We start from the raw sequence: 25,592 nt of genomic DNA, 5'->3' as shown, positions 1-25,592 counted from the left end.
AGTGCCCCCATCTCCAATATGTAAGTCTAGTCAGTAAAATACACATAAACAATACGTATTTTTATAGAAAACACAGCTAAATTAGAATGCTAAATAAAAAACACATGTGCAAATCACTTTACACAAATCAGGTAATGGGAAACATAGAGTCAAAGGGAAAAAAATGAGAATAAGTATTTTCGTAAGAATCCCTAACAGCATACCTTAAGTTATACTTTTCAACAAAATGTCTACTACTCAGTATCTGTAACTTTGTACCTGTTGCTGAAAAATACTACATTACATTGAAATATTAGAAACATTACGGAAATGTTCTTTCATTAAAAACTTAAAATGAATTAACTTCTGGGAAGACAAAAGTAAACGCATCTGAAAATGTTTTAATACCTCTTGCTCTTCTTGCTATCAGGAAACACTGAAGCCAAAGAAAAGTAGACATTGAAGCCAATTCTAACAAAACAATTTGTCTATTTACCTGGTGCCATAAAAAATAACCCATGAGTAACTGTGTAGAAAAGTTAAGAGCGAGGGTGAGTGATGAGTGCAATAGGGGCAGAAAAAGCACTAAAACTTTTAACTGAGACAGAAGAGAATTCTTATCAATGTGATCTATTAGACACTATAAATGTAATAATATACCACATAAAATGTAGTGGAATGTTCCATAGTAAGTCAAAAGGAAACAAGAAAGCACAAAATAATGTATGGACTGATTACCTGAACTTTTACTCAGCTCTGCTGAAAATATAGCAGATGGTGATCTGTTCTCTTTTTCTGTACCAGAAGGAAGTTTTTTCTCAGCTTCTTTCACAAGAACTTTGGGTTTAACTATACTGCCTATTTCTGTTTCAGTGGCCAAAGCAGAAACATCCGGAGACAGTAAGGGCACCTTTGAAGCATCAGACCTATCTTTGGAGATTTCATCTGGGACGTGGACTTTATCTTCACCTTTATGTTGTACATTCTTGAAAAAAAGGTCTTGGGGTAATTCAGAGCAAGGCAATGACCCAACTCTATCCTGGACATTAGCAATCTCACTTTTGTGGGCTACTTCTAGATCAGTGTATTCCCTGGCTAACTTAGAAGAATCTGTTCTAGGACTGACAATTGTAGGGAACTCATCTATAATCTCAATTGGAGATGAATCTGAAAATGTTTCACTCTCTCTTATTTTTGCTTCCTTAGCAATAAATAAGCCATCATTTGAATAAACTGCAGTACTGAACTCCTCCATCTGCAAAGGAATTTTCTCCTTTTGGGTCAATGCTGAAACTTCAGAAGGTGATAAGGTATCTTTTGTGGTGTTTAAATTGGGCTGGAAAGATGCCAAATATGGCTTCCCCTCCTTAGGTGGTTGTGAAGCACTGATTTTTTCCTTATTTTCATGTTCTATCATTAACTCAGGTGAAGTTTCAATGAGGTTTTCTTTCACAAGTATCACAGCTTCATCTTGTTTTTGTGGAACTTCAGGTATTGAATCATCACTAAATAAGTCAACTGCTTCAGAATCAGGTGAAGAATCTTCAACTAGCTCAAAATTAGCAGGCACTGGCTGTGCAACTTTTGCTATTTCTGAATAATTAGAGAAATCTGGAGTCGATTCGGTAGAGAGCTTTGTTTCTTTAATTAAATCACATGCAATGGATATATAAGGAGCTTCTGTTTCTTGAACAGCTACAATAATACTTTCAGGCTCTAGAATTCCTTCCTTTGTTCCTGATGCTTTTTTTAGTGATACATTCATGGCCTCTTCATACGGTGGTGGATTTTCAGGCTCAAGTTTCATGCTTTCGTAACTAACTGAAAGAGGAGCTTCTGATGGTGCTGAACTGGGCTGCACTGCGGACGCGCCAGCACCGGGAACTACAGAACTTAGTGGCGCTTCCATAACAATGTCAGGCAACACTGGCGAAGGAGTCGCTTCGGATTCTTCAAACGATGGGCAAAGCTGTGCCACAGGGTACAGTGACTCCTGCAAAGCTTCTGATGTCTGAACCAAGTCCATTTTTGTTTCAAAAGCAATCTTTGTACCTGCAGCTTCATTCAATTCACTTTCACATGCTTCCTGGACTAAATCTGGGGTTAGACCTTCAGGCATGTTTGCCACTACTTCCTCTGTCACCTTTGATAAATTATTGGTTGTGACATAATCTGTCTGAGAATTCGGTGTTGCTACAAGGAAAGGGTTTGATGATTTGGTGCTAGTATTCTTCTCTGTTACAATTTGGGCCTTTTTTTCTTCAATTTTTTTCTCGTCCGTCTTATTTTCTGAAGTATGATCTTCCAACAATGGAAAAATATTTGTTGAAATGCTTTCAGTTGCTATTGGGTTAAAGGGAGTACGTGTGACGTATGCTCCTGAACCATCTTTAACAGCTTCTGGTGTACTGGGAAAGGAGGTATCATCATTACTGCTCTCACTATCTCTTTCTTGGTTGCTTTGCTTAATGCTATCTGCAAAACATTTCTTATCCACTTTACTTTCCAACTTGCTGTCTATATTACCTGCAGTAGCCAACATATCACTATCTTGCTTATAAATATCTTTTACTTCCCATACTCGCTCAAATGGTTTGAAGTCTGCATATTCTTCCCTCATAGGAGCTCCTGCTGTAACTCCCTTTTCATTAAAACTATCCTTTGATTTTTCTGGAGACGTAACTTTGTTCTCTTCTTTAATCAATTTAGTAACGGCTACAGGGGACTCTGGCTGACTACGAAGGATGTTATCACTAACTACATCCTCCTGTTCATCTTTCTTCCTCACAAGGATTTCTTCCTTAGCGTTTGCTACTGTTATGGCAGATCCTGCTTTTGGAGAGCCACTGAACGATGGCGATCCCATTGCCGAGTATTCCAGTTCTGAAAACGCTGTTAAATCTCTGTCTACAAAAGGATTTTTTGCCTTCTCTGAAAACCCTTTAGAAGCTTCTTCAAGTGTTCCTTTGGTGGGTAATACTGCTGGTAAATTACCAAGGTATTCATGTTCTTTAAAAGAAGCAACTGAGAGAGGAGATAGAGAAGGAAGAGAAGCAGCAGTTTCAAGCAGGACAGATGGGAAATCCTCTTGGCCAGTGGAAACAGTGTTACCTGGCTGCTCCTTCAAGTCCAGAATTTTCTCTGTGACCATGGACAGAAAGGAAAGTTAGAGAGTGCCAGTGTTCTCAGAGTTAATGCAAGTTTTATGGCAGACTCAAAATAGTTTTAGTAAAGACTTACTGTTAACTAAGACTAAAAGTCAATAACATTTACTAAATAACAAGTAGACTTGAATCATTGCTAAAAATTTAAAGCTAGTCTCAATAAAATGTGTGTATGACTACAGAGGTAATTACTGTATATGCTATGCAAGGACATAAATCAAGTCTTTGAGAAAAAACTCAAGTATAATCACTGAAAAGGTTACTTTTAACTAGTTTTAGAGGAAGGGGGCTTGAGAAGAGTTTGACTGACACTATAGAAAAGAAAGGGCACTGGATAAATTAAATACAACAGAGTGACATTCATGGACATGAAAGCCTTTCAGCTATAAGCAAGTCCACTTTATTTGGAGAAATGAAATGGTCAGTATGTAAATGTAAATCCAGGGTCCAAGAATTCCTTACATATATCCAATTATTAATCAAGTTCTGCCCATTTCTCCCTTGGACATAGCATATATAATGCAATTTCAATTTTTTCAGTAGACAAACATTCTTGGAACCATGCTAATTTTTAGTAAATTCAAACTACTCTGTACAAAGTTAACAATACTAGAGAGTATAAAGTTAAGAGTACACAGAAGATAAAAGGCTAGCAGAAAGAACTTGCCTGCAGAGGAGCGTATCACAGGCTCAGATGCAGCAGGAAGAGCAAAAAGTGTCTCATCTGAAAAACAAATAGAATATAACCTCAGCAGAAATAAAGACAGAGCTGAAAGGAGACGAAAGTAAGAGGAGCAAGCAAGAGTTCAGTTTGTAATGAGTTAACACCAAACTTTATCTACAGAGAAAAAGCCAAGACGGGAAGGAAAACGTAGTACCATAAGAAGTACCGTTAATTCAGATTAAATTATCATACATATTATAAAGTTGATTAAATGATGTCCATAGAGCCTATTTTTCAGGAGGCAATAACATGTTTATGTAAAAGAAACGTCATGAACCAAAATGGCTTTAAGATACTTAGTCTTGTCTTTTAACGTACCTCATCCAGTTTTTACTCACATTTTCAGTTAAATTATCTTGTCCTAATCAAGCCAAATATTTTAAAGATGCATTTAAATAAAATTAATAACTACACTGGCTTAATCTGTTTTTAGCATATGTTCAATTCAGAAGAATACTTACAGAGAATCACGCATTTCCTTATTCCTGATTGTCTATCTTTAAAAAGAAAGACTCTACCGGTCTTGTACACTATTATCTGAAAACATTAGTCCTACACAGCAATGTCCAAATTACAAATAAAATACTAATTATCTTTAGGAAGAGCATTATTATGATCCGTATTGTTTTGTTTAAAAATAACACTATGGTCTACTCGTTATCCTAAGTACTCTGCATGCAAGAACTCATTTTACTCCTTAGAGCCCTACTGCTACAAGTGTTGTTAATTGTCCCCTATTTAATATATATATATATATATATATATATATATATATATATATATATACACATATATATATTTAAAAAAAACAACCAAGTGACAGAAGTTAAGTAACTCACTCAATACACAACTAGTGAAACTAAGACAATTCAACTCCAGAACCCATTTTCTTAATCACTATATACAATACGTTACGGACTGAATGTTTGTGTCCTCCCATATTCGTGTGTTGAAGCCCTAACCTCCAACATAATGGTAACTGGAAACAGGGCCTTTGGGCCGCCCGGTGGCTCAGGCGGTTATAGCTCCATAATCCTAACGCTGAAGGCTGCTGGTTCGATTCCCACATGGGCCAGTGGGCTCTCAACCACAAGGTTGCCAGTTCAATTCCTCGAGTCCTGCAAGGGATGGTGGGCAGTGCCCCCTGCAACTAAGATTGAACACAGCACCTTGAGCTGAGCTGCTGCTGAGCTCCCGGATGGCCCAGTTGGTTGGAGCGAGTCCTCTCAACCACAAGGTTGCCAGTTTGACTCCCGCAAGGGATGGTGGGCTGTGCCCCCTGCAACTAGCAATAGCAACTGGACCTGGAGCTGAGCTGCACCCTCCACAACTAAGACTGAAAGAACAACAACTTGAAGCTGAACAGTACCCTCTACAACTAAGATTGAAAGGACAACAACTTGACTTGGAAAAAAGTCCTGGGAGTACACACTGTTCCCCAATAAAGTCCTGTTCCCCTTCCCCAATAAAATCTTAAAAAAAAAAAAAAAAAAAAAAGAAAGAAAGAAAAAAGAAAAGAAACAGGCCCTTTGGGAGGTACTTAGGGTTACACAGGTCATGAGGGTGGGGCCATGGTAGGATAGGATCAGTGCCCTTAAAAGAAGACACACCACAGAGCTTTGCTCGTGCCTGTGTGACAACACCCTTCTCACTCTCCCTCTGCTGGCCCATTCTGCTGTCAGCGTGCGCCACACACACACACACACACTCACACACACAGGTCATGTGAGCATAGAGTGAGATGGCAGCCACCTATAAGCCAAGAGAAGAGGCCTCAGAATGAAACCTACTTAGCAGGCACCTTGATCTTGGACTCCCCAGCCTGTAGAACTGTGAGAAATAAATTTCTGTTGTTTAAGCCACCCAATCCTTGGTATTTTGGGACGGCAGCCTGAGTCAACTAATACACCATATATTGTTCTCCAATAATCTTGCACAATGTCATTTTATACCTGCAGTCAGGAAATCCTGAGCTAAAGATCTTCTGTGGTTTACACTAGAGAAAGGCTCTAAGAAAACGTAATTTGAAATAGCCTGAGGGCTGACAGGAAGGTATTCCTTTAATGGACAGAACCTAACAAATTTGGACACTTTAAGCTAGATAAGGCTGAGCAATAGAAAAAGCAGAGATGTGGCTATCATGAATATGGGCTTGTCTTCCAAGACTATTCCCCTTGATGAACAGGAGAGTTCATTCAGTTCACGATGTCCTATATATTTTAGGTAAGTCCATACTTGGTATAATGTCATAAAGGATTCTTAGATGAGGTAGTGAGGGGAAATCCATGGTATCAAAAGTCTCCAATAAACTAGAACAACCGGTTGGATAGACACTCATCCAAACCAGTAAGACATAATGCCTTATAAGATTTTATAAAATGTACACACACGTGTACACACTTTTTAAAGATGACAAAGCTTTTGTTTTGTGATCTTGGTCATTTTACATAGTTTCTCATTTGTAAAATGAGGGAATTTGAAAATTCCTTTCAGCTAAAATAATGAATGATAATTTTGTAAAAAAGTAGGATTTGGGGGGGTCAAAAAGCAGAACCAAATAATTACACAGCTGCTACATCAAAATAAAAGGTAGCAAAATTCTTAACACAGTTGTCTTTTTCATCTAGACTATATAGTTAAAAGCCACTAATTCAGAGGCCAGTCTACTTAGAAAGTGTTAAAACTAAATGAAAAACAAAGTGCATCTAAACATGCGCCAATAAATTTAAATTATTTTTAAAAACTATATTCCTGGCACCTACCTAGCCAAGTGAGAGAGTTTATAAATTGGTATTTCAAATATTCACAAAATTTCAAAAAAGAAAAAAAAATCTTCACATTTTGGAAAATGAGATTTAATCCAAAATTAACCACAAAACAAGTACTGCATTTCTAAAAGCACTTAGAAAAAAGATCCAGAAGAGGTCCCTATCATTGGGCCTTCAAGAAAAACAGAGTTGCTCACTCCTACTAAAGCAATCATAGATCATTAATTTCTTGGTTTCAAATCCCAGATTCATCACTTAAAGCTGTGTAACCCTGAGAAAGCTATTACTTAAGCATTTCTATCCCTCATTTCCTCATTGGTAAAATAAGGATAGTAATAGTATCTACCTCAAAATATGAGCGAGGGGCATAAGAAAGGAAAACAATACCTTGCCCTAAGTCACAGAGCTAGGAAGCCAGAGCCAGGATTTAAACTCGTTTAACTTCCAAGTTCATGTGCTTTATCTTCCAAAGAATGTGTTTATGCATAAGTGCGACAGGTGTCAATTCTACTTTATCAGCTCCTCAAATTTGATCTCCTGAAACAAGATAAAGTGTTACCCAGCAAACACCCTTTTAATTATCTGAAATATTTGACTAATTGCTTCTTCTTCACAATATAGTAACATCTATAATAGAGACATTAATGCTAGCCAGGCACATTTCATTCAGATACTCTTGATATTATACTCACAACCATCCTATCAACAGGTACTACTGTTATCCTCATTTCACGGATGAGGAAACAAAAGGTATAAAAAGGCTAAATAATTTGCCCAGTGTCACAAAACTGAAAGTGATGGATCTGAGATTTGAATCCAGCGAGTTTACAAGTCCATACTCCTTCCTTTAACCGCTGTGGTCCTCCCTTTCCTGACTTTACTATATAAATTTAGAATTTAAAAATGACTAATAAAATTTAAAATGTTCAAAGAAAATTTTGATCAACAATAGTTATTATCATAAGCTATCAAATTCTAAGGCTAGAACATCTAAAAATTGAAAAAAAATTACTAATTTTAGATTAGTCTTCCCTTTCCTGTAAAAGATCCTGACTTTTACAAGTGAATAAAACTATTCTATAATCAGGGATACTATAATAAGTAAAAAGCATAACATTCTGAATTACTGAGCTATGTTGTATGTACATTTACATAACATTATTGGGCTTATAAAAAAAGGTAAACAATCCCCCCTCTTTCTATGATCTACTCATAATGCCAAATTCTAATTACTGAATGAAATTAAAACTGTAATCATCAACCTCATTTATGCTTTTCTGAAAAGACAGCCAAAAAACCTAATAAATATTAAGAGTTTAATTATACCAATACTAAGGAAAAACACAGTGGCATAGTTCAAAAAAAAAATAGAAAAACACGTTTTTACTAAATAATAGGCAAAAGCGAAGCCAGAACTTTCCTATTAAGTCTCTCTACTGCCATCAAATTAACATTCCTAAAAGAACAATTCTTTATATTCTCTTGCTCAAAAACATTTAAAAGCTTCCAGTTATCCACTGAATTATACCTAAAATCTTAGATAAATAAGGCCCTGCGCCACATGGCCCCCACTTAACTGTCTAAACTTATCTCAACAGCTCCTCACAGGTCATTTCTGCTAATCACACGATTCCTCATAACCAAACCCATGCTTCCCCTTCCTGCATATCTATCTGAATGCTGACATTCAGTAACGCTCAAATTCACCATATTCAGCCTCACTTTCTTTGTAAAACATATTTGTCCGTATCTTATTTTTGTTAATCTTCCACCACATGTCCAGTTACCTAAACTCAGATAATTAAGTAACTTATTCAGTCACAAAGCTAATTAATGGCAAAGCTAGAAAACTATCATTTAACTTTTTCACTATAATCAAATATACATTTATTTCCTTATCACCCTCAATAAAATGAGCAGAAACACTAAGCTACTTATAATGACAATATGAAAGATGAGCACCATTCACAGACGTTTTCCATATGATCTATTCCTCACTGGGCCCTACTGCTGGAGTCATTTCCTTGCCTACACCTAGAATGTAAATTTCGGCTGCCACAGGGCCTCATACTTTGGATGTTATTCACTTCCATCACACAATGATCAGTTTCAAAATTAAAGTTCACTAAAGAGATTTCGTAAATCACTTTTTTAAAGAGTGTAAGTCATATGGCAGTTTTTAATTTATTATCAGTCAATTCAAAAAAATACATGCTATCACAAGCTCACCAATGTCCACACACTCTTATAACTGAGTATTTTCCCTGACATGTTCATTTTTAAAAAGCCATTTATTAACCACATGTGTAACTGGTCAGTAAAATCTTATCTGATTTATAAAACAAGGAACATAAACGGTATTTTAAAACCTCAGAGAAGAGGTTCTGCTTCTAGCTATGGAAGTAATTACATCAGCCTAACCCTTCCAACATAAACAACAATAAAACTGGGCAAAATATACGAAGCAAATGTCTTGAGACACTGGGCAACAGGCACTCCAGGAAGGGGTGTGATTCTGAGAAGAAGGAAGCACACCAGATGAGCCCCCGGGGTTTCTGCCTGAGGGCAGCTAACAACACAGGGAAGAACCCAAAAATACTGCACTCTTGCTGAGCTGAGGAGGCTGCTGAGTTATCCGGAATTTGTGGTGCACGGTAATATGCAAAGGAAAGCTGCACAGAAAAGGAGCTCCAGAAATCGGGATAAAAGGGGTTCCTTTTAAATATTTGGCTTTTCCCTTTAAATACACATAAGACTCAGCAAGGTCTAGCAGAGAAATCCGTAGTCGAGTTGTGAGCTGAATGGGTGTCCTGGAAGTCGGACTGAGCTAGAAGACCTGACCTACAAGTTTTGACCAGAGATCAAAAAGTGGCGAGATCTCACTGAACACCACAAGTATACAAGTGAAACCCCAGGAAAGGAACATCTTAACAGTGGAGCTACTCTAACCCTAAAGTAAGGGACACCTTAGACCAACAGTCAACAAAACATGGCTCCTGAGCCAAAGCTGTTTTGGAAGATGGCCCTGTCCATTCCTTTATGTATTGTCTACGGCTACTTTTGCATTATAAGGGCAAAGATGAGTAGTTAAGACAGAAACTGTATAAACCCACAAGCCTAAAATATTTACTACTTGACCCTTAATAAAAAAAGTCAACCGATCCCTGCTCTAGACCCACCCTAACATTAAAATCAGGCCTTGAAAAGATCAAGATGATTTGCCAGCAAATTAACTGCCTGACAGAACAAACACCACACCCACGACAACCAGTATAAAATTAAAAATTACTGGACATAAAAAGAAGCAAAAAATATGAACATAAATAAGAAAAAAACAGTCAATATAAACAAACAGAAATAATGTAGATTTTGGATTAGCAAACATTAAAATAAAAATTAAAATAGCTATTAAAATCTTCCTAAGTATGTACAGTAAAAGGTGGACATAATGAGTGAACAGAGAATCTTGGTAGAGAAATACAGACAAGAAACAAAGAACTAAGTAAGATTCTATAACTGAAAATTACATTAAATGAAAGAAAAATTCACTAGATGGGCTTAAGAGCCCAATGCGGAAGAAAGGATCAATAAGCTTCAAGAAAACAACAGAAAGAAAAAAACTACCCAAACTGAAGTACAGCAGGGGAAAACAGGCTGGGGGACAAAAAGAATGAACAGAGAACCTCAATGACCTGTGAGTTACAGAGCTGTTGGCCATGAGTTCAATGTTAATGAATCAACAATATATAGCATATAATGCGGCTTTAAAGAGAAACACACAGAAAACAAAGTTATGTATAGCTGAGTTAACAAAAATGCCACAACTAGAGAAGTTCTCAGAGGAAGGAACTAACCCTGTTACTTCCCTTAGGGGCAATAATTCAGTATTTGCTACTTTATTGTCTTCTGTGACTTTATAAAACATAACTACCATGTATAACAAAATTGACTGCATTCATCAAAAACATCCTTAAAAAACAAAGACAACAGAGATATTATCAGATAAACAAAATATGAAAACAAAAGCTCCAAGAATTATCACCAAGAGACCTGCACTACAAGAAATATTAAATAAAGTTCTTCAGAGTGAGAAAATATACCAGAGAGAAACCTGGATCTTCATGAAGGAATAAAGAATAGCAGAATGGTAAATATGTCTGAGTAGAAACAAAATATTCTGATTTCTTAATTTCTTTAAAAAAGAATTGAATTTTGAAGCTCAAATAATTATAATATACAATAATATTTGTAGAAGGAAACTGTATGACAAGGAAAGCACAAAGGATGGGAGGAATACATGGAAGCATAAAATAACGAAAAGCAGATGGGACAAAGAGAAAACAAAGACTTCAATGGCTCCAATTAAAATAAAAGGCAGAAGTTTTCAGACTAGATAAAAACCCTATGTGTCTTTTACAGGACACACTTTAAACATAAAAACACAGGTAGGTTGAAAGTAAAAAGCGTAAAAAAATATATCATCCAAGCACTTACCGTACAAAATCTGGAGTGTCTATATTAATGTTGAGCAAAGTAGATTCAAAGACAAGGAGTATTACCTTAGCATCAGAGATAAAGTGGGGCATTTGATAATGATAAAGGAGTAAGCAGACATTACACTAAACAGACATAACAACACTAAAAGTGTGTGGGAAATACATGAAGCAAAAACTAAAGGGAGACAGACAAATCTGTAAATTTTATTTAAAATTTTTAACACTTAGCTCTCAGTTAATTGACAGACTGCACACACACACACACACACACACACACACACACACAATCAGTAAGACTAGATGATTTATACAACACTATCAATTAACTAAACTTGACTTTTATAGAGCACTACAAACAACAGAATAACATTCTTCTCAAGTACACATGGAACATCCACCAGAATAAACTATTTCCTGGTCTATAAAACAAATCTCAGTAAGTAAACATAGAGAGACTGAAATCAGTATGTGTTCTTTGACCACAAGAATTAAATTGAAATCAGTAAGACAAAAAATATCTGGAAAATCCCCCAAGTGTTTGGAAATTAAACTACAAAATTCTAAATAACCCATAGATCAAAGAATATATGAGAGGGGAAATTGAAAAATGTTAAATAAAATAATGGAAATTTGTGGAATATAGCTAAAGCAAACTGAGCAAGAAATTTATAGCTCTAAATGGTTTTAGAAGGGTTAAACACAAAGAGCTTACACCTTACGAAACCAGAAAAAGAAGAGCAAGTTAAACCAAAATAAGTAGAAGAAAATAAAGAATAAAAAGCAGAGCAGAAACCAATGTTATACAAAATAAGCAAACAACAGAGAAAAGTCAATGAAACCAAAAAAAGGCTCCTTGAAGAGATCAATAAAATTGATAACCCTCAAGTCGATCAAGAAAGAGATAAAAACAAGCATTGGAAATAAAAGAGGGACTGTCACTATAGATCCTAAAAATGTAAGAAAATATTATGAACAAGTTTATGTCAATAAATTAGACAACTTAGGTGAGTGGACAAATTCCTTGATGTCTATTCATCAAGATAAAATAGAAAAATTCCTTGAAAGGCATACATTTCCAAAAGTGACACAGGATAAATAGAAAATCTGAATAGCACTATATTACTTAAAGGAAGTATGCTTGTACTAATTTAAAACCATATCGCCACAAAGAAAACTCCAAGCTCACATGGCTTCACTAGTAAATTCTACAAAATCTAAGGATGCTTATACAAACTCTTTCAACACATAAAGGAAGAGCAAACACTTCCCAAAACATTTTCAGAACTTACGTATTAATACCAAAACCAGACAAGGACATCACAAAAAAGTCAATTTACAGAAAAATATCCGTTACATGTACATGCAAAAATTTTTAACAAAACATTAGCAAAGTGAATCCAGAAATTCATAAAAAGTATATTCATTACCCAAATGGGGTTGAATTCCAAAAATACAAGATTGGTTGAACATTCAAAATCAAACAATGAAATTTACCATATTAACAGTCTGAAAACGAAAAATCGTATGATTGTCTCAATAGATGCCAAAGGCATCTGATAAAATTCAATATCAATTTCATAAAAATTCTCAGCAAACTAGAAATAGGAGGAAACTTTCTCAACCTAATGGTCTGGACATCTGGGAAAAATATGCAGCTAACATCATACGTAACAGTGAAAGATTAAACCTACTTCCTCAAGATGTAAAATAAAGCAAGGAATTTTTTTACATCTTTTATGTACTTGCCTTCTTACTACATTTATAGCAAAAAGATCAGAAAGGAAAAGTAAAACGATCTTCAGTTGCAGACAAGTTATAAAATCCTAACGGTTTGAAAAAAAAAAATCCTACTAAACCCTACTAGAGCTAGTAAGTGAATTTAGGAAGGATGCAGGATAGATATAAGAGGAATAGTATACAAAAATCATTGTACTTTCATATACTATCAACTAACAAGTGGAAAATAAGTTTTTAACTATTATCATTTACAGTAGCAACAAAAAACATAAAATGCTTAGAAATAAATTTATCAACGGAAATACAAAACCTCTACACTGAAAACTACAAAAAGCTGCTGAGAGAAATTGAAGACCTACGCATCACATATATCATGTTCATGGACTGGAAGGCTTTTTTTGTTATCAGGTTGGTTCTCAAGAGTTTCTTGTGTTTTTGCACATCTTGCAAGCAGAGGAATATGGGGCACTGGCTGCCTTTGTTTCTGACTATCTTTTCAAAGATGCTCATACAGTCTTGGAGACAGAGGCAGTGTCTTCCTCGTGGGCGAAAAGCCGGCCTGTGTATTATGTAGTATAAGATTCTGTGTCTCTAAGCCCAAGGTTGCTCTCCTGTAATTCAACCCAAGGCAAGTGCAAGTGTCACTTGGCCCTGCCCATGTTGCCCTATGGGAAATGGGGCTCAGGGGACCTATGTAAGAAAATGCTGAGATGCTGGCTAGTATCACTGCTGTGAGTAATGAAGTCCTTTATCTCTGAAACAGGCATGAATTGTGAACTTTGTACTTTCCCGGGTACAATACTCTGGTGATGCTGGGGCAGCAGCAGTGAGCCCCAGCTCCCAGTCAGGCGTGCGATCAGGAGGGTGAACAACTGATACTCCGCAGAGTATTCAGTGTGTTATTAACAGATGGTTCTGCCCAACTGGAGGGTAATGTAAGTGTTCTGAGCATGTTTAAGGTGGGCTAGGCTAAGCTATGAGGTTCGGTAGGTTATGTGTGGTAAATACGTTTTTGACTTAGGGTATTTTCAACTTACCATGGGTTTACAGGATGGAACCCCATCGTAAGTTAAGGACCACCTTTATACGTAAACAGAGACTTACATAGTCAACTGATTGTTGACAAAGATACCAAAACAATACAACACAGAAAGAAATTTCTTCCACAAAAAAAAATTTGCTGGGACAAAACAAATATACAAAAAAAATTCATGGATATGGATCTGTAACTCTCCCATAAACAAAAACTAATCCAAGATGAAACATAGATTTAAACATAATAGCTAAAACTATAAAGCTTCTAGACGAAAACACAGAATGTTTTCATACCTTACAGCAGGCAAAGGTGTCTCAGACAGCACACTGTAAGCACTAATAAAAAAATAAGATTCTGCAAAATCAGAAAATTATACTCATCAAAAGAAACTATCAATAACGTTAACAAGTAAGCTACAAATTAGAAGAATATATTCACAATGCGTGTATCTGACAAAAAAACTCCTACAAATAAGTAAGAAAAAGACATACAACCCAATGTAAGACTGAGCAAATTACTTGGATACCTCACCAAAGAAAAGATACAGGTAGCCAATAGAAATGTAAGTCCTAATTCATTAGTCATTAGGGAGATCTGCATTAAAACCACAATGAGAAACCACTATACATCCATGAAAATGGCTAAAAGTGAAGAAAAGACTGATAATACCAAATGTTGGTGAGAATGTGAAGACATCAGAACTCTTATACATTGCTAGATGTGGGACCACTATGGGGAACAGTTTGGCAATTTTTAATAAAGATAAATATATACCTACCCCATGACCTAGCAATTCTACTTTTACTCAATTCCACTCTCTTTACCCAAGAGAAATAAAAAGATATGTCACAAAAAGGCCTATACAAGAATGTTCATAGCATTCTATTGTTCGTAATAGTCAGAAACTATAAATAATCCAAATGTCCATCAACAAGTGAATAATTAAATTGTGGTATAGTGTATCACGGAATAGTACTCAGTAGTAAAAAGGAACAAATTACTGATACCTGCAACATTATCACTGATACATTTCAAAAACATGTGGAATCCAGATAACCAGACACAAGACTACATACTGTATGATCCTATCCACATGATGCTCTATAATAGGCAAAACTACAGTGAAAAATATTCGGGGCTGGGGGAAGGACAGAATAAGAACTGAACTGAATCGAATTGACTGCTAAGGGCCCAAGAGATCTTTCTGGGATAAAGAATATACTCTATATCTTGACAGGAATGTGGATTAAATGAGTACATGCATTTGTCAAAACTTATAAAATGGCTAAAACTTAAGATGTGTGCATTTTACATGTTAAGTTATATCTCAAATCATTAAAATGAAAAAAAGTGTATGTGTATTCTTCAACAAATTTCAGAGAGTGCACAAGCAAGCAGAGGAAAACCCACAGATAGAGACTTATGAAACAAACCAATCCATTGTAATATGTGGACCCTATTTGGATACTGATTTTTTTTTTAAGTTGTTAAAAAAAAGTTATGACATACACTAAATAACAGGAGTTGTACACACTGGCTGCATATTTGATGATACTAATTAATTACTGTTAAATATGTTGGGGAAATATTTGATTAAGAGTATTGTGGTTATGTTTTGCAAAAGAGTACTTACAGTTTGCAAGATACATAATAAAACATTTATGAGGGTGTGGGATTGGCAGGATTGACCATGGGCTGGTTGTTGGGGTTCAGTGATGGATAAATGAGGTTTCATTCTCTATTCTGTCTTCCTTTATGTTTGAATTTTTCCATAACACGAAGTAAAAATAATTTTTAAAATCTCTCCAAAAAAGAAATAAGGTAACTTAAACATACTGAAATTCAATTATACTGGAGCAATTTTAAGTTTTACCCACAACCCTTTTAACAGACCATTAAAATATATATGTTTGATTCTATCAATGCTAATAAACTTAACTAGAGCTCCTGCGACATGTTTCATTAAAATTTTAGTAAGAGGGATAACAGAAAGCTTGGTGGAGTAGAGTGGGTAAATGAGAAAGTATGTTCGTAGGTAGTAATTTTTCTGTCCTTGTTCAAAAGTGATGTCTTCTTACAGACCTAACCCTAAGAAAAGATCTGTGTATAGTATAGATGGCCCATAAAATATAACATAATGAAACACTTGAACTTCTCAATTCTGATTTTCGTAACTCACCTTACACAAGCAAAACCATATAACAAAGTTTTCGTCAAGTTATTTTGTATAAAAATTAAGTTTTATACAAAATTAAAATATCGTAACTTGGTAAAATAAAACTTTCTATAGTTTAATAATGATGTTGATTAGTTCAGACTGAGAAATTCTAAAGGCTATTTATGAAAGGGATTTATATGGTATGTTTAAGCATATTTAATAACCTCCTCAGAAAAAAAACAGAATTTTAAAAAGCAAATTCTCTTCTGAGATCAAAGATTCCAGTAGCTTAAAAACCTTTTTTTTAATGCTTTAGGTCTGCTTCACCCAGGCCTGTCATAACACTGAGATAAATTTAATAATGACACCATCACAATCAGTCAAGTTTGCAAGTCAATCTGTAAAGTTGGGGGGAAGAAAAAATGTGCAGGCAGACCTGGAACCCAAGTAAGGTTTTTTCTCTTTTCACAAAAGCTCCTGACAGATAGTAAATATGTGATTGTTTTTAAAGTACAACCAAAAGACTCCTGATTTTAAGACAGCAGAAAATACTTTACATCTAGGCACTTGTGTTCTGCCCTTAATCTGCTACATGTTCCTCACATAAGTACAACCCGTTTATCTTTTGATCCCCATACTCAGCCCTAAGCCTGGCATTTTTTTTTTTTTTAAAGAGAGTATGTTAACTTTTTCTTAACTAATATTGATCTTCCAAGGGACCACCAATATAACCAGACAAGTGCGAAATCTGTTTGAACAACAAATCTTTATAAGCCTTCCTCATCTACGGTAGCAATTCCATCCATGAGAAGAACAAGCCATTAAAGAAATGTTTTGAAAACAAGAAGGCCACCTAAGTAAAGGATTCAGAGACTGCTAAAAAGTTAATCTAGTATTTAGCAGCTACAGCTCCTACTGCAGGACTATAGAGACTGTTACTTCCCTTCTTTAAAAAAATATATTTTTTAGAAATGAAAAAGCAGGAAGACTTATCTTTCTTTAACAGACTATAATCAACTGAAAAGAGGGGGCCAAATATCTATATAATCCAGTATTTCTAGTGTTCCACACTAAGCAGGCTAGAATACTTAATATTTATGTTTTAAAGCCTACATTTCACATAATTATTAAATTTTTAAAAATACATGTTAAAAACCATGTTGGAAGAAAAAATATATAATATCAATACTAAAAATGTGTCAATTCGTTCCTTAATTTAATCCATAAATGTAATGTAACCCACTATAATTCCAACAGAGGGAGAAAGGACTAAATAAACTTTAAAGATCAGATAGAAAATTATACATGCAGATAACCAGGAAAAATCATTCTGGAAAAGCCCTATCCGCTCACAATTTATTTAAAAGTTATAGTAATTAAAACATTTGAGTACTTATACATGAACAAATAAATGGAACAGAAGAGAAAATATTTCACCTGTATTACAAGTATATGACAAAAGTGGCATTTCAAAATAGAAAAGAAAATCTTGTTGGGACAAATGGGAAATCATGTTGAAAAATAAAATATCACTACTTCACACTCTAAAACAAAATAAACCGCAGACGGATGGAAGAATTAAATGTTAAGATGAAATCATAAATATACCAGAGAAAACATGGGAGAAATTTTTACAATTTTAGAGGCCTTTCTAAGAATTACACAAAAAGATCAATGACTGCTATGACTCAAAGTCATAAAAGAAAATAAATCTGACTACATAAAAGTTCCTGCACAAAAAAAGAAAAGAAAAAAAAAATACACCAAAGGTCAAAATACAAGTAACAAATCAGGAAAAATGTTTTCAAGACATATGACAGATTCATTTCCTTACAATAGATTAAGTGCTTCTATATCTATAAGAACAACAACAACAAAAATGAAGAATATTGTGGTATATAAACCAAAAACAACAAAAGAACAAGACAAACAAATGAGAAACAAAAAAGAGAACCATATGATTTCACTGATATGTGGTATATAAACCAAAAACAACAAAAGAACAAGACAAAAATGAAGAATAAGCAAAAGCTGTGATCAGAAAAATGTACTGGAATCTAATCCTATTAAAAAATAATTGAAATGCAAATTTAAAAAACAATTTGCTAAACCATTTACTAGTTTACCAATGTACTGTGTTGGTAAAGGCAAAAGGAAAAAGGTACTGTAACACATTATTGGTTATAACTTTTTTGTAGTATAATTTGGCATTTTCTATCAACATTTTAAATGCACATACCCTTTGAACCAATAATTCTACTTGCATAAGTTTATCTTACAACACATATAACAGCATGTATTCCCACAGAAGTGTTTATAAGGGTGTTCACAGCAACATTATAACAGAAAGCTGAGAAACAACCTAAATAATCATCAATAAAAGACTGATTAAATGAAATATGGTATACCTTGTATATGTAAAGAAACACATGCTTTAACTTGGGATTTTTATTGAGAAAATACGGTAGTAATTCTAGAACTATACAGAATGTCAGATCAGCATTCATCTACAATTTTGTATTCATTCAGCAAATATATGAGTGCCTACACCACATCTCTGTGCTCAGCAAAGGAGATATAATGTCATATAGTCCTTTTTCTCAAGGAATATACAGTCTGGTAGAGACTAGAGATGAGTAAACACACCATTACCATATATATGGTATGATATACCTATATGATGAAGTAAGAATAGAAGTTATTGGAACACATGAGGAAAACTACTTAAAAATTAATAACCACCATGCCAAGACTAAAAAACCTACCAGCTTAAAAGTGAAGTTATCGACTGACTCCTCCTTAGGAGTTGAGAAGAATGATGAGGCCATTGGTCCAAGACCTTAGCATCAGTAGAGCTGGATCTCACCATTTTTCATGCCCATGTCCTATGTAGCCACAAAGGTCACATTCACCCATTCAAATAAACACTGCTGATGAACTATGATTCTGCCCTGGCACTTCCCATCCCTGGTGCTGTCACCCCCAGGGGGACCTTCCAGGGTCTATATTTAGAAACGGGAACAAAAAGTCTCAAAGAATGTACTGCAAGAATAGTGTATCTGCAACATTTACTTCAACTTAATCAGAGGTTCCAAAGAAGGATCAAGAAACACCCATTTGGTTGGTACTTTTAACCTGAGCTAGCAAAGTACCTTTAAAATGTGCCATTTAAATAGGGACCTTGCATTGTATTGTTTCAATTACACTGCTGTTAGGATTATTATGAAATAACTACACATAAAACAGAGCCAATTATTGGACGATAATATGCTCCTTTTTACAAATGTTTTACATACTATAGTAAATCTTCCAAGTTTACAAGGATACAGTGCTAAACTAAAATAGTATATTTTCTAAATATTATTCCTAAATAATATTTTCTAAATATCTAATCCTAAATAACTAGATATTTATCAGAGATTCAATATATATTCACTACTTCATTTTAAATGGGATCTGAGAAAGCTTGCTAGTTACTAAAAAGCACTATAAATTCAACACTGTGCGTCTTAAGAACCAATATTCACCTTATCCATTAGGAGCATAACCACCTATTCCCAACTTTTATTCCTGATCAAAAAGTTAGAAACGGTTTAACAACAACAACAACAAAATTATTCAGAATCTCTAAATTCATCAGTTCTATTATCATTTTCTAGATAAAAATGGAAGGAAGATTGGGAATGGATAGGGCATAACATCTCTTTCTTTAGAGACATCTACTTCTTGGGAGTGTCGCATCCCTGTCCTACTTGGACTTTAAGAACTGATATTTAAGGTTTAAATATAGTAAGTGGTTTTATAAAAGACTAACAGTTTTTAATCTCCAAGCCAGAACTCATACTTATGAGCAATATTTAATTCTATACAAATTTCCATCACAATTAATAACTTTGGACAGTCTCTATAAATTGATTTAATAAGCACCAACATTCTTTTCTTTGCCATTTACATCCATTGCGTCCAAGTCCTATTAGTTCATCTTTCATAAAGCCCCTTCATGACCTAACTATAAAACTACAGATTCATGAATCAAAGAAATCAACCCTTCTATTTTCACTGAATGAACTAGGAAAGAACTAGTTCAAGATCTACTCACCTGTCTCAGAACTACTGCAAAAGCTTTTCTAAATAGTTCCAGTTTTTCTTGCAACCTATTTTGAATACTGTTACCTACCAATTCATTTTTCTAACACTGCTTTCATGACGCCATGCCTCAGTTCAATAATCTTCAAAGGCTTCCCAATGCCTAACGCAGTAATTCAGGAGAGGGGTGAAAAATAATAAAGTAACTACATTTTGGAAACAACAACAAAAAACATTTTTCGTTTCATAATGTACATCACCAAAAGCAAGAGCAACTGTAGAAGGTAGAGCATAGCATGGATAAAAGCAGGATGATAAAACCCTAATTCCTTATTTGGCATTCAATGCCCTTCACAGACCTACCACACATTTCAATCTTAGTTAACATTGGTTAAAAACACGTCCAGAGACCAGCTCAATGTCATCTTTAATGATATTTGCATTTCTCTCAATTTCTATCCCCAGTTTCCCTTGTATATCCTCAAAGCCTAGGTTAACTAACCACCTTATCAACTTGAAGCCAATTGTTTCATGGTGAAAAATGGTCACCAAGCCAGAGGCTTCAGGCTCACTTCAGTTACTACACTGCACTAGGGATGCTCCAAACACCACAGGAAACAGCAAAACTACTACTTAAAGAGATGGAAATCAGTGTATAAAAGATCAAGAACACTCAAAAACAGTGTAACTGGCAATGCTGAACACGTAAGTGTCCGGGATCTACCAAACTCAGTAACTAAACCCTCTTCCACTCAGCCTGGTCTGTTTCTCTGCACAGGTCTCACCTTCTTTGTCTTTACTCGCACGTCAGTCCTCTTGGTTCCTCTAAACCTTTAAAACTGTATTTTTGCTTCAAAATCACAATTATTTAAGGAGCTTATTTCTAAAACAATATTTTTTTAAAAGCCTAACTTTTTGCCATGGCCTGTTAGAGACCCCAAATGATCTAAGTGTAACCCACCTCTCCACCCTCACATGGCTCTTAGTTTCTCAAACACACAGAGCTCATTCCTGCCTCAAGGCTTTTGCCTCCTAGGAATTGCCTGAAAATTTTTAATTGCAGTTCCTATCTCACCTCCTCAGAAAGGCCTTTCTCAGTGCCTACCCCACCTAGGAAGGACCCCACACATTCCAATCATTCTCCATGCCATCACCCTGTTTATTTTCCCCATAACACAATTCTTCTGAGGTCCTTATTTATGTCATTATCTGTACTCCCCGCACAGGGGCTTATCACTGTACATCATATATATCATAGCCCAACAGTGCATTGTCTCTGCAGATAGTCAATATGCAGTTGAATGAACCAACAAACTCTTTTAAGAAATCTAGACTCACTGAAACAGCTTAAGTATCCATGACCATAATCATGATGTTCCTGCAATTACTAAATAAACTAGTTTTCAAATAGGCATTATCAATAAAGAATTAGGGAACTAGATAGAATCGATGGGAAGGCAATATTCTCTCTTCTTTGTCTTCCAAAAGTCAAAATTGAGAATGCTGTCACCTCCCAAATCCCCAATGTTTAAAGGGCAGAACTCTTCTCTTTGTTACCAATGCAGGAATACAAGAGGACAAATTAGTATGCTTTTGTTAGTCATTAAATTTCCCTTCTGCAAATCTCCTATGATTTTATCTTTTTCTACCTCACCTTAGTTTCTCTCAAATGTATTTTTGATTCAGAAAAAGGAAAGAATGAGTTATTCCTCATCTTCTAATATCTTTAGTGTAGTAATTAGTGTTTTGATTAATGCTTTGGAGGATGTCAATATCACAATGTTATTCAGAAACATCACAATTGTCTTATATTCCAATTGTAGAGCAGGAGTGAATAGAAGAAAAGAAATTCCGTGCTCTCAGACTGATTTTATTTTTCTAGAAAATGAACGATTTCCAAAATCCTACAATGATAGTAAGATTTCTCAGCAGTCAGTAAAACTACCTCACTCTTTACCTTTTATACATAAAGAAAGGTCCTACTGTTAGTGGGACACTTTGTGCTCCAAAGTTAACAAGTTACTTGTAAATTAGTTAATAACTTGCCTGATAAAATGAATTCTCAATCTCTAACAAATCTGATTTTTTCTCTTCTAAAATAAACAATTCCCGAGGTGAAAAGGGTAATAAAACAATATTCCTAAAAATAAATTGATAATAATGTGTAATCAGGTACTACTCATGTGAATGAAAAGATTTGAAAACTATTTACAGACTATGCAGATTTGTCTGTCGACCTAAAACGTAACTTCTAAGAAATAATATTTCTAACCAATAAATGAATACCTGTCTCAAAACATTTCATAAGTCTCATGGTAAATCTGCCACAAGTTCAATTGGCCTATTCCCAGCAAGGAATCCACAGGTTTTCCTTCTTTAAAGATAGCAACCATTTTGCCTTTTTTTTCCCCTCCCTACGAATCAAGTATGATGTAGTAAGAGGCTAAACCTGTCCACACTAACGGCAATTCCACTCACTCCGCAGCTGAGACCCTGGCAGGACTGCGCCCCCTCGAAACACAATGGCCAGATCGCATTTCCTTGGCTCAGTTTAGCTGGTGGGGAGTCGCCACATCACAACCGGGGGTAAACTGGGCGGTGGCAGGACTTCTCCAGAACTCTCTCCTTCCCAATTTTCCACGCGCCACACCACTGGAGGCGCTCTCCCTTCACTGCAGCTGGGCCAATGTGGACGTTTTCCAATGGGCCAGCTCTCGGCCAGGGCAAAAGGAGGGAAAGGGGGCTGAAGCGCAAGGGAGTCACCCAGGCCAGGAAGGGGGTGAGTAGGCAGGCCAGGGCTGAAAGCAGGCAAACAGACTAGCAGCGAAACTGCGCCTTTCCCTAGGAGCAACCCAGACGGGTAGACAAAAGATTACCGCAAGGCCTTTCCATCCTCACCCCAGAACCAAGCCAGCCCAATGAATCCACATCCCCAGTTCCTCTATTCACAACCAGCTCCTACTACTAGGGGTGGGTCCCTAACTTCTGGAACGCAGTGGAATGGGGAGCGAGCGGGGTGCACGTGTTCCCCGAAACCCAGACAAACAATAAGGAACAAACCCGGGCTTCCTCCGCCGCCCCACCCCACTCCCCGCGGCTCCCACCGGGGGAGACGCCTTCTTTCTGAGGTCCGCAGACAAAGCCCCCTCGGGGCGGAGAGGAGGGCTCGGCCGGAGGCAGCTGAGGCTGCACACAAAGGAGGGAGAGGCGCGTGGGGCGGCGCGAGGCGGGAGGGCTAAGTACTTACCCACTGAGCCTGAGGAGCCCCTGCGCTTGGGCGCGGCCGGGGTTGAGGGGGGCGCGGAGGGGGCCGGGGCGAGAGGGGTCCACCCTGGCTCGGCCTGGGGGCTCACGCTGGCCGGTGGAGGAGGGGCAGGCCGGGCTGGGGACTCGTCGTCCTCGAGGAGCTTGGAGGGTGAGGCTGCAGCAGTGGAGGGTAGGGATGGCGCGGCCACCGCGGACGACGCGGGGCTCGGGTCCCAAGACGGCTGCCGCTCCGGGGCGGCGGGGGGAGCGGCCGGTAGGGGTCCCCGGGGCGCCGGGGGCACGAAGTCATTGCCAAAGTCCAGCAGGAGCGCACCGGGGGCGGTGGGCACTGGGGCCGCAGACAGCCCAGCGGCGGGCTTCCTCTCCAGTACCTCCAGCTCCTCCAGGTCCTCGTCTTCGTCCTCGTCTTCCTCCTCCTCTTCTTCCTCCTCGTCGTCGGGATCCCTCACGAACTGGTACTTGAACGCGGGCTGAGGCCGGGGCGGGTTGTCCGAGGACGAGGAGACCAGAGGCGACTGGTCCATGTTTTCCATGGCTGCCGGGTCGGAGATGATGCTGCAGCTGCTACCGCCGCGGGGGACACTTCTTTTCAGAGCCGCGGGCGGTTGTGGGGGGTGGGGAGGACTAAGAGGGGCAGGGCCGAACGAGCCGAGGGACCTGCAGTGGCGACGGCTCCCGGAACAATGAGACTGCTTCTCCTGCCTCCGCGCCCGTGATGCGCCACCCGCCCAGTCCCCAGTTGCCGCCGCCGCCCAGAAGAGCGAAGGAGAGAGGCCAGCCGACTCTCCGCCCAGTTTGGCGTGATTCACCCTCCCCGGCAGGGAGAGGCAGGGCGGGCGCGGGAGGAAGAGAGCCAATCGGCTACGGGTACCGGACGAAGGGCAACTAACCAGCCCAACGGAAAGGAAGAGAGATGGAAGAGGGTGGGGCTTATTGTTCTTCCTCGCTTACCGGGCTCGATGGGCGGGGTTTGAAACTGGCAGTCCCACCCTCCACTTTGGGTAGTTGAGGGTTAGGGCTGGGGTCTTGGTCTTGCCCGCAGCTGGAGGTCACTGTAGTTAGAGTACTGTGAAACCCAGTCAGCTGCCTGCCCTGAAGGGTCGGAAAAGTGCCTGGCGCGCCACCGGAAGGGCGTTATCCTGGGAGGTTGGGGGTGGAAACTTTCCTCCCAGGAAAGGAAAAACCCAGAGTGGAGAAAAGGTACTAACTGGACTGTGTAGTACGCCCTAAGTACTGAAATGCACATTACATTTTTAAAGATTTTGAAATAAAAGATAATATTTTTTCCAACTTAAATTCCCAGACCACTACTACTATCACCACCTTTAAAGAAAAAAAAATTTGACAGTTTTAAGCTCATTCCCAGTCTAATTTGCAAATCCTCAATGAGGTAGGCAAAACAGAGCTGGGCTGGACTACCATGTTTCCCCGAAAATAAGACCAGGTCTTACATTAATTTTTGCTCCAAAAGACACATTAGTGCTTATGTTCAGGGGATGTCATCCTGAAAAATCATGCTAGGGCTTATTTTCCGGTTAGGTCTTATTTTTGGGAAAACACGGTATCTGGAGACTGGGGTGGACCATTTGAAAGTCCACTAATCTCCTTCCAGGAAGATTTTGGGATCTGCCCAATGCTGGACTCTCACATGGTAGGATGAGTCACTTAGAGGACGATGGGAGAGAGGAAAATGGAAACAGAATGATGCCTTGGAAGGCAAATTTGATTCACATTACATTTCAGTCACCTTAGGTTCATGAGTCAACATTTCAGATGATTCAGGCTTTCTGGGAGCAGGAAGCCCAGTACTCATTTCTTTGATATGCCAGAATGAGCATGATTCCCATTCCACTTTTTCCAAAACTGGAGAGTTTAAAGAAAGTGGTTGCAGAACATGTAAGTATCAACATCCAGAGATTTAGAGAGCCCTTTTATCTTTCTGATATACCTTCCAAAAGTCTTTGCTGCATGCCTAATGTGGAGGCCCTGGAGAGAGGATAACCTGCTTTAAAGTTGCTCACAGCCTAGGCCTGCACTGTTCAATACTAGTCACCGGCTACTTGTGGCTGTTCAGCACTTGAAACGTAACTAGTCTTAGATGAGATGTGCTGTAAGTTTAAAATGCACACTACATTTTGAGAGTACCAGCAAGAGTTAAACATCTCAACTTTTATACT

The 25,592-nt window shown here is 37.6% G+C and overlaps 1 protein-coding gene across 3 annotated transcripts in view; it reads right to left on the bottom strand.

Annotated features, from left to right (window-relative positions):
- The window catches only part of RTN4 (reticulon 4), a 70,365-nt gene extending 46,148 nt beyond the window's left edge, over positions 1-24,217 (bottom strand). The window contains exons 1-3 of one of the 3 annotated variants that reach the window (XM_019719545.3): positions 23,396-24,217; positions 3,811-3,867; positions 718-3,120 (exon numbers count right to left, since the gene is read on the bottom strand). In XM_019719545.3, coding sequence (XP_019575104.3) covers positions 718-3,120; positions 3,811-3,867; positions 23,396-23,948 — 3,013 coding nt within the window. In that variant the 5' untranslated portion in view covers positions 23,949-24,217. The remainder of the gene's footprint in view (positions 1-717; positions 3,121-3,810; positions 3,868-23,395) is intronic. The other 2 variants (XM_074331997.2, XM_019719550.3) reach the window with 2 other exon arrangements.
- Positions 24,218-25,592: the final 1,375 nt, after the last annotated feature.

Source organism: Rhinolophus sinicus, chromosome 2 (assembly GCF_057876585.1).
Source record: "Rhinolophus sinicus isolate RSI-liver-muscle chromosome 2, RSI-T2T, whole genome shotgun sequence".
Classification (NCBI taxonomy): domain Eukaryota; kingdom Metazoa; phylum Chordata; class Mammalia; order Chiroptera; family Rhinolophidae; genus Rhinolophus; species Rhinolophus sinicus.
Note: the sequence above shows the minus strand (reverse complement) of the source record. Positions and strands in the feature narration are given on the sequence as shown.